A 16,132-nucleotide genomic window follows, 5' to 3' on the forward strand; every position below is an offset into this window, starting at 1 on the left:
CTGACAAAATGGTTCCACCTATGCCATGGAGTTCAGAGGAGGGAGTAGTTACTGGTGGTTGGAGTGGTCCAGGAGACCTCTGTGGAGTCTGCAAAAAACCAGGTAGAACTTGGGTGAGCAGAGCTAGTTGGCAGAGGTGTTCCCAGTGGAGAGAAGAGGATACCCAACTGTTCTGCTTCCTGTAGTAACTGTCCCTCCTCCATCTTTCTCTTTCAGATGCTGTAACTGGAAATAATTATATTCTGTATAACTTTTCCATCACCTCTGTAAGTACTGTTTTGGGGGAACCCACAGTGCATGCTCTTTTTTGTGACTGCTTTTTTGAGTTTTGGGTTTTCTGGAGTTGCTTTCTTTTGTGGGCAGTGCCTCATTGCCACAGCCCAGAAAGGATTAGCATTAAAATGAAAATTTTTAATCTGTGTTAGAAACATTAACCAATAGAAAATCAGCATGAGTTTGGTGAAGAAATTGTCTGTTTTTCTGGGGAAAAAAAAAATCACTGTTTTTGAGTTTTATATGATGAGTCTGGGCTTCCAAGATGTGTCCTTATTTGAGAGAGTACAAGTGGGTGGGGGTGTGGATGGGGGGTGATGAGGTATGTAGAGCCTTTTTGAAGTTGTTCCATCAAGGAACTTCCTTTCTAGCCCCTAAAGCTTGGCCTTGGGCACAGGTATTAAGTGGTGGTTTTGAGAGATTGGGAGATGCAGTGCATTACTTGCCTGGTGTCTGCTTCCCAAGGGGACCAAGAGGAAGAATGGCAGTAAGGCTGGAAGGGGATGGGAGAACCCTGAATTGGTTTTCTTAGATGTCTGTTTGTGCATGGGCAGAACTTTCTTGTGTGGGACTCTCGCTCCCTTATTTGTTCTTTCTTTTAAATTCATATTGCCTTTTATTTTTTAAATGTTTATTTATTTGGCTGCATTTGGCCCTAGTTGCCATGCATGGGCTTAGTTGCTCCATGGCATGTGGGATCTTAGTTCCCTGACCAGGAATCAAGCCCTCATCCCTTGCATTGCAAAACAGATTCTTAATAACTGGACCACCAGGGAAGTCCCATGTGCTGAGTTACTCAGTCCTGTCTGACTCTTTGTGACCCCATGGACTCTAGCCCACCAGACTCCTCTCTCCATGGAGATTCTCCAGGTGAGAATACTGGAGTGGGTTGCCATGCCCTCCACCAGGGGATCTTCCCAACTCAGGGATCGAACCCAGGTCTCCTGCATTGCAGGTGGATTCTTTACCATCTGAGCCACCAGGGAAGTCTGGGAAGTCTTGGTTTTTAAATGATACTTTTTATGTTGACATAATTATAGAGCCCCATTTTAGAAGAAATAATACAGAGTTCTCTTGTACTCTTTACCAAGTTTCCCCTAATTGGAACATCTTATAAGACTATAGTACAATTTTACAACAAGAATATTGACGTCTATATTATTGCAAGATTGTTGCTGAGCTGTGAAAGATGCCGGGATTCTTGGCCTCCAGAGGAAAGGAATTCAATCTGGGGCCAATTCGAGGCTTGATCACTTAGAGCTTTTGTGTATTAAAGTTTTATAAAAGTATGAAAGATATAGAGAAAGCTTCTGACATAGATATCAGAAGGGGGCAGAAAGAGTTCTCCCCCCGATAGTCTTTAGCAAGGAGTTATGTAGCTACTGCTGCTGCTGCTAAGTCGCTTCAGTCGTGTCCGACTCTGTGCAACCCCATAGAGGGCAGCCAACCAGGCTTCCCCGTCCCTGGGATTCTCCAGGCAAGAACACTGCAGTGGGTTGCCATTTCCTTCTCCAGTGCATGAAAGTGAAAAGTGAAAGGGAAGTCACTGAGTCATGTCCGACTCTTAGTGACCCCATGGACTGAGCCCACCAGGCTCCTCCGTCCATGGGATTTTCCAGGCAAGAGTACTGGAGTGGGGTGCCAGCTACTAGCAGTCTGCTAATTAGAGAAAAGAAATGTCTCAAAACTCAAGAGAATGGCACCAGGCCCCTCACCCACAACATGTATTTTGAGATAACATTGGCACAGGTGAGTCATCCCAGGCCATAAAATGATTAACATGAATCTTGAAGAAAGTCAGGTTTTCAAGCAAATACATAGTCTCATTAACATAACTTAAGACAACATTTGCATGAGTAAAACACACTGGTTTGTCAAGTCGGTTGAGTCTTAGGCAGAACCAACTTGAAGAAAGACAGTCTAGGGTACATACGTAGTTCATTAACATAGCTTAAGAAAAACATTTCCATAAGAAAAACCTCATTGGTTACCTCAAGGTTTGAGAAAAGTCAACTTCAGGTGGAACCAGGTGTTGTCATGGCAACACAGAATTTTAAGAGACACCTCCTTTTAATTTTGTATATATAGAGAGACAAAAAAACATCTGACACTTGCAGCCTATTTCCTCCCTTTGGAGACCCCTAGCCTTCATGCATGTTACCCTCTCACTATCAAGATGCAGAATATTTCCATGGCCAGGAGGATCCCTCCTGTTGTCCAATCTCCTTGACTCCACTTGCCCCAAGCCTCAACCTCATCCTTAGTTCTTGGAAACCACTAATTTGCTCTCTATTTCTATAATTTTGTCCTTTCAAAAATATTATGTAAATGTAATCATACAGCATGCAGCCTTGGGGACTGGCTTTTTAAGTTCAACATAATTTCCTCGAAATTCATCCAAGCTTTTCCATGTCAAAGGTCAGTTTGTTTTTATTGCTGAGCAGCATTCCAAGATATGTTTAACTATGCCCTTAAGTAAGGGCATCTGGGAGTGTTTCCAGTCATGGGTTATTACAGATAAAGCTGCTAGGAACAGATTTTTATGTGAACACAAGTTTTCAATTGTCTGGGATAAATGCTCAAGAGTGCAGTTGCTGGGTATTATGTAAGTATATGTTTAGTTTTATAATAAACTGCCGAATTCTTTTTCAGAATGGCTATACTATTTTACATTTCCACCACCGATGTATGTCACCCAGTTCCTCTGCATTGTAACCAGCATTTGATGTTGTCACATTAAAAAAAAAAAAAAATAGCCATTTTGATAAAGGTGTAGTGATAGCTCTGGAGGAGGCACTGGCACCCCGCTCCAGCACTCTTGCCTGGAAAATCCAATGGATGGAGGAGCCTGGTGGGCTGCAGTCCATGCGGTTGCTAAGAGTTGGACACAACTGAGCAACTTCACTTTCACTTTTCACTTTCAGGCATTGGAGAAGGAAATGGCAACCCACTCCAGTGTTCTTGCCTGGAGAATCCCAGGGACGGGTGAGCCTGGTGGGCTGCCATCTATGGGGTTGCCCAGAGTCGGACATGACTGAAGCAACTTAGCAGCAGCAGCAGTGATAGCTCATTGTGGTTTCAATTTGTTTTTCTCTGGCATTTAATGATGTTGACCATCTTTTCATGTATCTTTTCATTAGCCAACTGTATACTCTCTAAGATAAAATGTTTCAGTTCTTTTGCCTATTTTCTAATTGGCTTGTTTAACTTATTTTTCTATTCAGCTTTGAGAGTTCCCTTCTTGGCTACATGGTTTGCAAAATTTTTTTTTCTTTCAGTCTGTAGGCTGCTCTTTTCATCTTCTTAACAGTCTTTCTCAGAGGAAAAATTTTTAATTTTCAAAGGTCCTAATTTATCATTTTTTCCATTTGTAGATCGTGTTTTTGGTGTCTAGTATAAGAACTCTTTATAGTTCTTCAATACTTCCATTTTTTCCTAAAATTTTTGTAGTTCTGCCCTTTATATTTAAGTTTATTACCTATTTTGAGGTAATTTTTTAGATTAAATTTAAAAGAAAACTTTGGGCCACACTGCAGGTCTTGCAGGACTTTAGTTCCCTGATCAGGGACTGAATCCAGGCCATGACAGTGAAAGTGCCAAGTCCTAACCACTAGACCCCCAGGAATTGCAAATTTTGAGGTAATTTTTATATGAGACATGAGGTTTAGGTTGAATTTCACGTTTTGCCTATGGATGTCCAATTGCACCAGCATCATCTGTTGAAAAGCCTGTCCTTTCTCCATTACATTGCTTTTGTTAAAAATCATTTGGACATGAATCTGTGGGATGCTTAATTTTTTTAAACATCAAAGTGTCCCTTTTTTTCTTCAGTCATTGGTTCTACCTTCTTTGTCATAGCTCAACTTTGTCACTTTTGAACTGTGGTTCCCTGGATAGGTTTTCCACATGATCCTGGCTTTAGGCTCCTCATCTGAAGAGCGGGGATCATTCGAGCCTCACCCTCATAGTTTGCTGTGAGAATTAAATGAGATGATACCTGTAAAATGCTTAGCACAAGGTCTGGCACACAGTGAACATTCATAAATTTTAGCTATCATCATTATCATTAAAAGAAAAAATAATTATTTGGGCATTATTTTGTATGTGTATGAATGTGTATATCTTTGCGTGACTATGGGTCTCCTTTTGTACGTGTGTCATCTTGTCTGTTTGAGAATTCCATGGTGTCAGCAACATATTTTCTGAGCAATAGAATCAATAAAGAACCAGTAAACTAAAACAAATACATAATATTACTAAAAGATTACTTAAAGACTGTTACGAGTCTTACTTGAAAAATTCCCTGGGGATGACCACCTGGCACCATTTAGAACCTCAGAGGTAAGGGATCTCTTGGGATCTCAGAAAGATATGGAACGGTATTTGGACACAATCAGAATGAGATATACCTGCTCTCTAAACTGACTTCTTTTCCCCACAGAACCGTCTACAGGCAACGATTATACATGCTAATTATACAGACCCTGACAAACTCACATTTACAGATATCATGATCTTGGGAATGGACAAGGAACCTACTAATTTTACTGTCTCCCTAAATGATGTGACCACCTCCATTTCAAATGTTGTCTACACAGAATCAACAAAGGTGGGATATTGTTCCTTGCTGTGGTGCCCGTCAACAGCCCTCGCCTGAGCTTCTGATAGCCAGCTTGTTCTTGCTCTGTTGACTTTGGGTGGGCACAGAGACAACTGGCTTGCTGGGGAACCATGGGGAGAATGTAGAAGGAGAAATCTGTGCATGCTCGATATGGACCCTGGAGTTTTGCTTGCATTGGGATTCTGAGGCAGGTGGTAGGAGTTGATACCCTTGAAGAAGGCAGTTCTTCTCTGGGCTATTTAAAAGTAGTTGTGCTAATGTCAGATGTGATAGAGAAAATATGATTCAATGCATTGGCCTCATTCTGGAGAATATTGACATCTGTGTTCTCTCATTCACATTAAGGACTTTCTTTGAGACAGTTGCTATTTTTCCTTCCTATTCTAAACTATTTTTATACCATTTCAGAAAATGATAACTTAAACACAAGGAGTTTTTATTCTTTTTGTTCTTATGGAATGCTTCCCTTACACGATAATCTTTGAAAAAGAAAAGTCCCAATCATTAGCTAATATTTCAAGCACTGGGAAATTCACTGTTCCTTATGGCAGACCTTTTTTAATTTTATTTTTTAAAACTTCTTTTGGCCGCACAGTGTAGCATGCATGATCTTAGTTCCTTGATGGGGGATCAAACCCTTGCCCCCTGCATTGGGAGTGCAGAATCTAACCACTGGACCACCAGGGAACTCCCTGCCCCCTTGCACTTTGACAACACATATAGAAAGGGACAACAGCTTGCTTTTTAGGATTAGGCAGAACAGGGTTCTAATCCTAGCTCTGCTGAGCCCTAGCTGTGAGATCTTGAGGAAAACAGTAAACCTCTCTGAACTTCAGTGTTCTGATTTGTAAAACTGAGATAGTTGTATTATATTGAATATATATAATAGTATATATAATATATTATTATTTGTATATTATAATAGTATATATAATATATATATTATATATATAGTACTGACTATAATATATATAGTCAAATATATTATTATTCATAGCATAGGATTGTTTTACAGGACTCATAGAGATAATGCATATGAAGTGGTTATCATAGTGCTTGACAGACTCAGTAAAGTTTAGCTCTGGTTATTACTGCCATTGTTAGTAAAATGTCTGAGCACCGTACTCAGGGGGCAATGAATCTGAAATGCCTGCCCTGCCTGTGATATGTGTTCCTTAACATGACTGAAGCTCTTTCAATTCAATATCCCACATTGGCTCCATGAGATCAGAAAGGTCTGGAGGAAGTCAGATTCATTTTCCTGACAGAGAGGTCGAAAGACCCAGAGGAGAAAAAAGAGGATTACGAATTTTTCACATCAAAGTGGTGTTAGTCAAAGGGCTGGTTTCCCCTGTCCTAACTACATGACCATCAGAGAATGACATTATCCAGGCAGCTGCACCTCCTCTCGTGTGTCATCATGGCCCTTTCTCTTTCCTCAGGTGGTGAACATCACTGACCTTGAGGGACTGGCACTGGGACAAGCATTCTCCATTCAGTGGGATCTTCCAGTCAGTGACCTGCAGAAGTTCAACTGCTTTCCTGAGCAGCCTGCTGTCTCCGAGGAGAGTTGCAGGGAGCGGGGGTGCCTTTGGGAGGTAAGGACCAGGAGCAGACTGCCTCAGTGAGCAGGAAGCTGTAAAAAGTGTCCCACGGGTAATTGGGCACCCAGGAAACACTTTCCAAATGTCCATAGATTAAACTGTAATCATCTTCAGGAAGCAAATGATGCTATGGCAGCTGATGAGGCGTTTTTATCAGTTACATGTGATAGGCGATCAGTGTTTCATTCAGAGATCTGAATAAGGATCAACTCACTGACTCTTTCCTACAATCACAGCATTTCAAATCCCACTTTGTTCTGAACATGGCTGTAATGCAGTGGGAATGCACTGAGTATTTTAAGTGATTTTCCCCCATCTATTGGAGAGTCCAAGCAGAAAGGTAAGGTAATGCTGTTTCTCTTCCTTTGAGAAATAGAGAGAATGAAGGCCAGAGAAAATCATTGATTTCCTCGAGATCACAATAAGGGACAGTAAGGACATGGGGAACAGAGCCCTGCCTCAGGACTCAGTTTCCAGATAGGTCTCATGCCAGCCCTTCATCATTAGATGAGGCCTGTGTGTGTGTGTGTGTGTGTTTATTTTCTTTATTTTTATTTGTTTATTTGGTTGTGCCGGCTCTTAGTCGTGGCACGTGGGACTTTTAGCTGTGGCATGTGGGATCAGTTTCTCTGACCAGGGATCAAACCCAGGCCCCCTGTATTGGGCGCTTGGAGTCTTAGCCACTGGACTACCAAGGAAGTCCCTGTGTATGTTTAAATGGATATATTCATTTGCTAGGGCTGCCATAGCCAAGTACAACAAACTGGGTGACTTAGAACAACAGATATTTATTATCTCAGCATCTGGGAGCTGGAAGTCTGATATCAAACTGTCTACAGAGTTGGTGCTTTCTAGGGGCCAAGAGGGAAAATCTGTTTTGTGTCCCTTTCCTGGGCTCTGGTGGTTTGCTGGCAATCTGCAGTGTTCTTTGGTTTGTACAAACATCACCCTGACCTCTTCATCTTCACATGATGTTCTCCCCAGGTGCATGTCTGTGTTCAGTTTCCCCTTTTACTAAGGACACTAGTCATATTGGCTAGCTCCGTCCCAATGACCTCATTGAACTTGATCACCTGCAAAGATCCTAGTTCCAAACAAGGCACCAGGTACCTTGTTCACAGGTACCAGGGGTTAGGCCTTACCATGTCTTTGGGGAATATAGTTCAACTCATAGCAATGGACATAGGGTAAGAGACTGAGTCTGGTTTAACCACCTTCTTCTGTAATTAGAGTCTCAAAGCGTGGTGTCAGAGGCTGACCTTGAAGTCCTCCTCTTGTTCCAGCCAACGACTGTTCCTGGGGTGCCCACCTGTTTCTATGACACCATCCCTAATTATGCTGCCAGCAACATTCAGTACCTGCCTACGGGCATCACTGTAGACCTCACCCACCTGACAGCCTCAGAAGCTGGACAAGCTACGGTGCCAGCACCATCATCACAGGACAAGCTATCCCCACCTGCAGCCGCAGCGAAGGCCGCCTCTGCCTCTGACACTCTCTCTGCAACCATCGGCTTTCTCCGCCTGAGCGTGACCTACCACACAGAGAACATGCTGCAGTTCAAGGTAATCCTATGTCTCCATGGTTGGAATTCTTAGCTGACAGCTCCATGCAGTTGGAAGACATTGAAACATCTTTAATCCAAATCCCTCATTCTACAAGTGGGGCTGCTGAGGCCCCAAGAAGTGAAGATCAGAAAGTTAGGAGAGAGTTGGGGTGGGATGTAACCTTAGATCACTGGGGGTGGTAATTTCTTATAACAGTGAGTACTCTAAGTCATGAACATCCTTAAAGAGTCCTTCTTTAGCCCTGAGAAAAGTGTGTCTGCTGTGTGGTAAGTCATATAAGTGGCAACAACCCTCTTCTGACATCAGAGTTATTTCTCTAGCTGTGGTTCTTAAGCTTTAGCACCTGTACCTATATCAGAATCACCTGCAGATCTTGTTAAAAGATGGCTGGCCTGACCCCCCAGAGTTTCCAACCTGAGGATCTGCACTGCTAGCAAGTTTCCAGGTGGTGCTGATGCTGTAAGTTAAGAGGCCACTCTTGGAGACCTACTCAGCTCAGTTCAGTTGCTCAGTCATGTCTAACTCTTTGTGACCCCATGGACTGCAGCATGCCAGGCTTCCTGTCCATCACCAACTCCTGGAGCTTGCTCAAACTCATGTCCATTAGCTGGTGATGCCATCCAGCCATGTCATCCTCTGTGATCCCCTTCTCCTGCCTTCAATCTTTCCCAGCATCAGGCTCTTTTCCAATGAGTCAGTTCTTCGAATCAGGTGGCCAAAGTATTGGAGCTTCAGCTTTAACATCAGTCCTTCCAATGAATATTCAGGGTTGATCTCCTTTAGGATTGACTGGTTTGATCTCCTTGCAGTCCAAGAGACTCTCAAGAGCCTTCTCTCTGCTCTAATAGAAATGCAGTCTGAACCACGGGTCTTCATTGCCACATGTGGGGTCTTTTGTTGTAGTACATGGACTCTCTAGTTGTGGTACACGGGCTTGGTTCCATGACCAAGGAAGGAACCCACATCCCCTGCATTGCAAGGCAGATTCTTAACCACTGGACCACCAGGGAAGTCCCCACATGTTTTCTAATAACTATAGTTTTAAAAATATATTTGGAGAAAAATTAATGAAATTTATTTTAGTGACATTTTATTTAACCAATATACTAAAATATTATCACATCACCATGTACTCCAAATACATTTTAACCACACTACGTCTTCAAAATTTGCTGTGTGTTTTGTACTCATAGTGAGTCTCAATTCAGACAGCACATTCAAGTGCTTCAAGGCCACATGTGGTGGGTACCGCCTTGGACAGGTCAGCTCTAGATGTTGCTTTTCACACTTTAGTGTTTGATGAGTCACCTCAGAGATCTTACAAAAATGAAGAGCCAGATTCAGAAAGTCTGGGGTGAGGCTGAGATTCTGTGGTCTTAACAAGTTCCCTGGTGATCCCGTTTAACATTGTGAAACATTGTGAAAGCTGCTTTTGGCTTGACAAACACAATATTGAGAAGCAAAGCTTTAGAGAAAACTTGTCTGAAACAGGAGGGAAGAGGACAGGGCATAAGACAATAACAAAACCTGCGGACAGGACATAAACTGATTAGATCCAAATGGGTCCAAAATGGCAGACAAGGCAATTTCCACTAGACTTTGAGCCTCAATATAGGATCCTTGTAACACATCAGCAAGCTAAATGACACCCACAGGCACCATGACAATTCTGAGGCTGACTATAAAGGGCTGAAAAGTGGGCAGTGGCTCAATTCATGGAAATCCCTGCCCATTCCCTGAAATAGTTGGAATAATCCTCCCACTCATTAACCTATGAAATTACCCAGCCCATAAAAACTAACCATGCCATATTTTGAGGTGGTTCTTGCCTTCTGAGGTGGCCCACACTCTGTCTGTAAAGTGTGTTTCTCTCTAAATAAATCCACTTCTTACCTATCAAGAAAAGAGACTTGTCTGAAGTGTAAAAAGTTGACTAATAATATGATAAGGAAGAGGATGCTTGCTCATCCTGGCAATACTCCAGGGCTTCCAACAACACTCTTCCCTTCTCTCATTTTTCCCACACATTTTTCTCTGATTTTCCTACCTGTCAGGTAGATAGGAACAAGCAGTGAGTACAAGAGAGCCATCTTAGGGATGGAAAAACTGTACAACATCTGGAAGTTCTACCAGTAAGAAGTCCTCAGTGTCCATAAGTAAATTCAATTCTCTAATTTCTAACATATACTCATGTGCTCACACATAAGGTACTGTATACACATGCATGTTCCCATACCACACCCTCATAAATACACACACACACACACACACACACATTCTGTCCATGAGATTCTATATCCTTATATCACAAATTTTTTAGAAGTGCCCTTGCTGGCTTTGAATAGGTCATATTGAGGCATTTTTGGAGCTCAGGCTCCCTCTTGGGCACAGTAGGTGTGTAGGCCTCACAGCTGTTTGTTTCAGGATATTTGATGCCTCCTGATATGATTCAGACCAGCCAGAAAATATGGAAACTGAATTGTATTTGATATAAGCTGGCACAAGGAATTGTAGGCCCGAGATTCCATGAAGAAGCTTCCTTCTCTCTTCTTGGCAGATCTATGATCCCACTAATAAAAGGTACGAGGTCCCAGTGCCTCTGAACACCCCTTCATCTCCAGTGGGCTCCCCTGAAAACTGTCTGTATGATGTCAAGATTCAGAACAATCCTTTTGGGATCCAGATTCGAAGAAAGAGCTCCAGCACTGTGATGTAAGCACTCTTTATTTGGTTCTAATTAGAGTGGTTCTAGATCTAATTGTAGTGGCTCTCATGAATGCAAGTGAAATATTAATTTTAGAGACTCTATGTCAATATGTTCAATGAAGAATGTATCTATTGCCCCTACTTCAATAAGGATTTTATTTTCCACTAGACCTTAACAAGAAAAATGAATCAACCAAAGGTTTGCAAAAGCTAATTAAGTGGTGCTTGCTTTTAGAGAAAGGAAAATACATGTTCTATTTTTTGTTCCTGTTAAGTAGGACGGGAAACTCTATTTAATAAGTATGGCATAACCTGTGATAGAAATCAGTTCTATATACCCTCATTAAGAAATAACAGAAGAGTCAGGAGAGAAGGACAAAGGTTACTGTGGAGGGCAAAATGGCTTCTTACAGTCTTTGCTTCTATTGACACTCGAGACTCAAAGCCTCTTCACAGTGTTAAGCATGAAAGGAGTTGTCGTCTCTCATCCCTTGCCCTGCTGCTGAGTGGAATGGAGTGAAGGTCTAGATTTTGCCTGGGGCTGAGGTTCCCCATCCATGTAGAAACTGTGACCTGGGTGTGCATGTGTTCTTTCAGCTCTCTCTGTATGTCTGACTTTATGTCTGTTCCCTTATTTGGTAATGTCAGGCAAGTGTATGCTCCTCAGTTTCTGTCTCGTCCACAACAAAGATTTGGAGTGACAGACGTTAAAGCCCTCAGCATGTCACAGCTCTCGGGTCTTGGACAGACCGGGTTACAGCTCTCAGGTCTCAAAAGGAATGTGTTATAGCTCTTAGACAAATCAGCGTTACAGCTCCGTGTTACAGCTCTATTTTAATTAAATAATAGCAGGAAAATCCATCTTCGAGGCGTAAAGGCATGTTGACCCAAAGACGTGAAGAGAAGAACGCCCCAGCACGCAGGAGGAAGAGAGAGAGAGAGAGAGCCCTTTGGCTCCTCTTTTCATATGTTTTTTCCTCCCCCTGGGCCTGCCCTATGCAAATTGGGCTAGCCAGAAGTGCTGTTTGTTCTCCCTGAAGTCCTCACTCTGGTCCTCGGACCTTCCTTTGACCTTCCTTTGTTCTATTTTTGCTGGCTTTTCCCTTCCTTGTCTTTTAGCCACCACCATTTTGGACTCCTGTTTCCTATTCTAACTACCTAACAGTAAGAAGTTGTTTGGCCAATCCAGAAAACCATTCTAAGATTATCACATTTTCTGCAGAAATATGTGCTTCTATCTTATCCATTCATTCATGCATTTATTCAAGCTGATATGTTGGGCAAGGAGAAGTAGAAATACAGAGAGGAGGGGGATGTGGTCCTTGTTGTCCAGGAACCCAGGACCAAGCAAAGGAATTCTCAGCCTTGCAAAAGACAGATAACAAATAAACATGCCAGCACAGAAGCTTGGAAGCAAATTATGACCCTTGTTATGACCTGAGTCGTCTCACAGTATTTGAACATGGATCCAGATATTCAGCCACTCAGGAGGCTTCAGAATTGATCCCCATGGAGCTCGTGTTTGTGCTGGCCTGTGTCCAACTCTGAACCAAGGTCTGCTCTCATGTTGCAGTTGGGACTCTCAGCTCCCTGGCTTCACCTTCAGGGACATGTTCCTTTCCATCTCCACACGCCTCCCCTCTCAGTACCTCTATGGCTTTGGGGAAACTGAGCACACAACTTTCAGAAGAAACATAAGCTGGCACACATGGGGAATGTTTGCCCGAGATGAGCCACCAGCGGTAAGCACAGACTAAGATCATCAATATTTTTACTGTATACAAATTTAGTTTAATCCCTGTATATTCTGCTCTCAAATGAAATACACCATATTTAAGGTTTTCTTTCCTTTCTCTGTCTAAACTACCTATTTATGTATATTTCCTGTGGACTATGAATTTTTTGTATTTCATAAACTTTTATTTAATATGTTCTACATGTCAGGCACACATAGAATGAGACAGTGTCTTATTAAGATACTGTCTTTTTCTCCAGATGCTTATAAACTAGTAAAAGAGAGAAAGAGAGAGAGGCAGAAACAATGGTAATGCAGTGTAACCAGTGCTACAATAGATTTGTATAGTAATAAACAAGGAAGGCATAGGAGGAGAGGGCACTTGGGTTTTCACTTGGGATGGAAGGAAGGGTCAAGGAAGTCTTCACAAGAGACATGACATTGTACTGAATCTTCAATACTGCACAGGAGTTTGCTGTTTGGGTTATGATGTGAAAATGATTTCTTGGATTTTCTCTTCTTGATTATCCACCTGCTCTTCCCACAACTCTCCTAGTATAAGAAGAACTCCTATGGTGTCCACCCCTACTATATGGCACTGGAGGAGGATGGCAGTGCCCATGGAGTGCTCCTGCTGAACAGCAATGCCATGGGTAAGACAGATACACAATCCCTGTGTACCACCAGAAACATCTGTGACCACTTGTGGTGATCTGGAATATCAACAGAAATAAGGAAAGTCAAGGGCAAGGGAAATGAGACAGATAAACTCATCTACCATTCATTCATTTATTCAAGTTTTACTAAGAGCACTAGGCCAGGTTTAAGGGGTACAATTTTTACTAAACACAGGGCCTATCTTGTATGACCTTGTTTTACTGTACACTTTAGCTCTTTTTCACAAAGTGATGTAAGATGTTGAGACTGAGATTATGTTTGAGGTACCTGAGTATCCCTCTCTGATTCCACTGCATGGGAAACAGCTTATTAGAGGAGGTGGGCATTAAAATAAGAACATAAGAAAGTGAAAATAGCAAAATGTAGGGCAGAGTCCCTGACTGGGTGATTTATAGTTCCAGGGATACTCCTCACCTTCTTTTTTCTTTCTTTTTAACAGATGTGACATTCCAGCCTACTCCTGCCCTGACATACCGCACCACAGGAGGCATTTTGGACTTTTATATGGTTTTGGGGCCAACCCCTGAGCTTGTAACTCAGCAATACACTGAGGTTGGAAGTTATTCTACCCATCAATATATCATCCAATGTTTGCTGGGTACTGCCATGTTCTTAGCACTGAGAAAGGCCATTTCCCCCCACTTAAGACTCTTAGATGTCCCTAGTACATTATTGCTGTCTTTTCTGAAAGTCAGGATTTAGTGTTTAGGGGCTCTACAGACATATTGATATGCCATACTTCTCTTAACTATTTGCCTTTCTGAGAATTTCAAATCAGTGATAATCACTGAGTTCTCAGGTTTCCTAGAGTGGATACTGTTTACAGAGAGACTTTCTATCATTCTGCATCTCTATGGTTAATCCATATTTATTTGACTTTCTTATTTTTCTTGAGTGAGGCCTCTTAGATGAGATAGCTTCATAGAAGAGCTCAAGTTGCTTCAAGTAGAAGCCAATCATCTTTTCTTCCCAAAGAAATGTACTTGAGTCTATTTTTCTTTTTTATTTTAGTTGATTGGTCGGCCAGCAATGATTCCCTACTGGGCCTTGGGATTCCAACTGAGTCGCTATGGATACCAGGATGATTATGAAATCTCCAGTTTGTATGTTGCAATGATGGCTGCTCAGATTCCCTACGTATGATACCCTCATTCAGTCTGTGGTTTAATTAGTGGTGGGAATTTGTGGCTAAGTATAGATTGGAAAATCTTCATAGAAATTCATTCAAGTAGTGATGACTACTTCAGCATGAAGAAAAAATGTAGCTGTGGAGCTAGAAAACATTACCTTTTAAATTCATTTCAGGCAACCCTTTAAAATCAAGGGTTGCAAACTCAGAGTTGCATAAATCCTTCAGCAGTTTGAGGGATGCTTGGGGGATACTGTTCCTGCCTCTTGCCAGGAATATCCTGCAGTAGCCATGGCTGGGCTTTGAGACATGACTTTTGGGACCTGAAAATCATCTCAAGATTATAGCCATTTTAGGAAATTGTACTGTGGCTATTCTTGGAGAGAGTGGATATAAAAGGACAATGTGAATGAAACCAGTTAATACTAAGCGTTCACTTTTTCTTAAACACACACATACACATAAGCATATCCTACAACTACAATCTACCCCCTAGATAAAACTCTGGAAGTGCAGTCATTTGCTGTCAACAGGCAGAATTCCATAAATAGCGTGCTCTTTATCCTCTTGTAATGATCAGTTTCTCATCACGCAGTTGTTTTGCTCTCAATTCACCTCCTAAGGTTTTGGAGGACAATTAATGATTGGCAGCTGAGAATAAAATAAAGCATTACGATATTCTCATCAAAGATAATTTGAAACATTCATCCAGGCTTAATTTTTCTTTTTATAGACTGCTATTTTAGATACTTATTAAACATAAATTAGAAAATATGGGAAAATTAAAAGATTTTTAAAAATCCATGGATTTACCTCACAGAGACAATTAATGTTAATAATGTATTGATTCATTCTTTCTGAGTTTTGGCCTATGAAAAAAATCTCTCCTCCCTTGAAGAAGTTTTACTTAAAGTCTTAAGGCAATACAGGTGGTTATCACTTTCATCTCCCCACCAGGAACTGAATATTAACCACTTGACGTCGTTATCCAACAATCAAGGATTAAGTCAATTTCATGTGCCGAAACCTGAGTTGGCGCTTTATAGAGAAGAGAGAAGACAAGGTTCTCACTCCAAGGCTCATCCAGTCAAATGAAAGTGGCAGAAATAAATACATTCTAGAAAACTAGAAAATAATGTAGTTCTAAATGTGAATAAATTCAGTCAGGTTTACTGGAGGGGAGGGGGAAAGACACAGATATGTTTCTCAGGCAAGTATGGCTTTCTACCCTTGAACATTCAACCAGCATTTTGTTTAATAGTCTCACTGAGTTTGAGATCTGAAGACTGGAAAAGACATAAATTGAGGGAAGGAGAGGGAGGAAATACAGTTGGAGGAGCAGAATGAGAAAGAATGGGGACCGGTGAGCTGGATGTAGGGATCAGAAAGCAATTTCAATCAGCAGAATTGAAAAGTCAGTCTAGGAGAGTAATAGAGAAAGATTTCATGGAGGCCTGGTCTGGAGTCTGCAGGCAGCAGGGCCAGAGCCTGGCCAAGCAGTTTGTGTCCCCTGAGGAGCTCCTGCTGCACGGGCCCAAGTATCCTGCTTGCTTCCTTCTACAGGATGTCCAGCATGTCGACATCGACTACATGGACCGGAAGCTGGACTTCACTCTCAGCCCCAGCTTTCAAAATCTTGGCCTCCTGATTGAGCAAATGAAGAAAAATGGCACAAGATTTGTTCTTGTTCTGGTAGGTGTTTAGAAAGATTAGATCTGTTTTCTGCTTCTATAGTTCAAAACTAGTACCGTTGAGGGAATCTGGATGAAAAATACAGAAGACTTCCCTAAACATTTTTTGTAACTTATGAATCTATAA

The 16,132-nt window shown here is 41.8% G+C and overlaps 1 protein-coding gene across 1 annotated transcript in view; it reads left to right on the forward strand.

Moving 5' to 3' along the window:
• The window catches only part of MGAM2 (maltase-glucoamylase 2 (putative)), a 77,117-nt gene that overhangs the window by 47,461 nt on the left and 13,524 nt on the right, over positions 1–16,132 (forward strand). Inside the window, exons 23-32 of the mRNA XM_061414956.1 lie at positions 217–266; positions 4,715–4,882; positions 6,337–6,492; positions 7,782–8,063; positions 10,624–10,778; positions 12,346–12,514; positions 13,064–13,160; positions 13,625–13,737; positions 14,197–14,322; positions 15,878–16,006. Coding sequence (XP_061270940.1) covers positions 217–266; positions 4,715–4,882; positions 6,337–6,492; positions 7,782–8,063; positions 10,624–10,778; positions 12,346–12,514; positions 13,064–13,160; positions 13,625–13,737; positions 14,197–14,322; positions 15,878–16,006 — 1,445 coding nt within the window. The remainder of the gene's footprint in view (positions 1–216; positions 267–4,714; positions 4,883–6,336; positions 6,493–7,781; positions 8,064–10,623; positions 10,779–12,345; positions 12,515–13,063; positions 13,161–13,624; positions 13,738–14,196; positions 14,323–15,877; positions 16,007–16,132) is intronic.

The sequence above is a fragment of the Bos javanicus genome, chromosome 4 (genome assembly GCF_032452875.1).
Source record: "Bos javanicus breed banteng chromosome 4, ARS-OSU_banteng_1.0, whole genome shotgun sequence".
In the NCBI taxonomy this organism is placed as follows: Eukaryota; Metazoa; Chordata; class Mammalia; order Artiodactyla; family Bovidae; genus Bos; species Bos javanicus.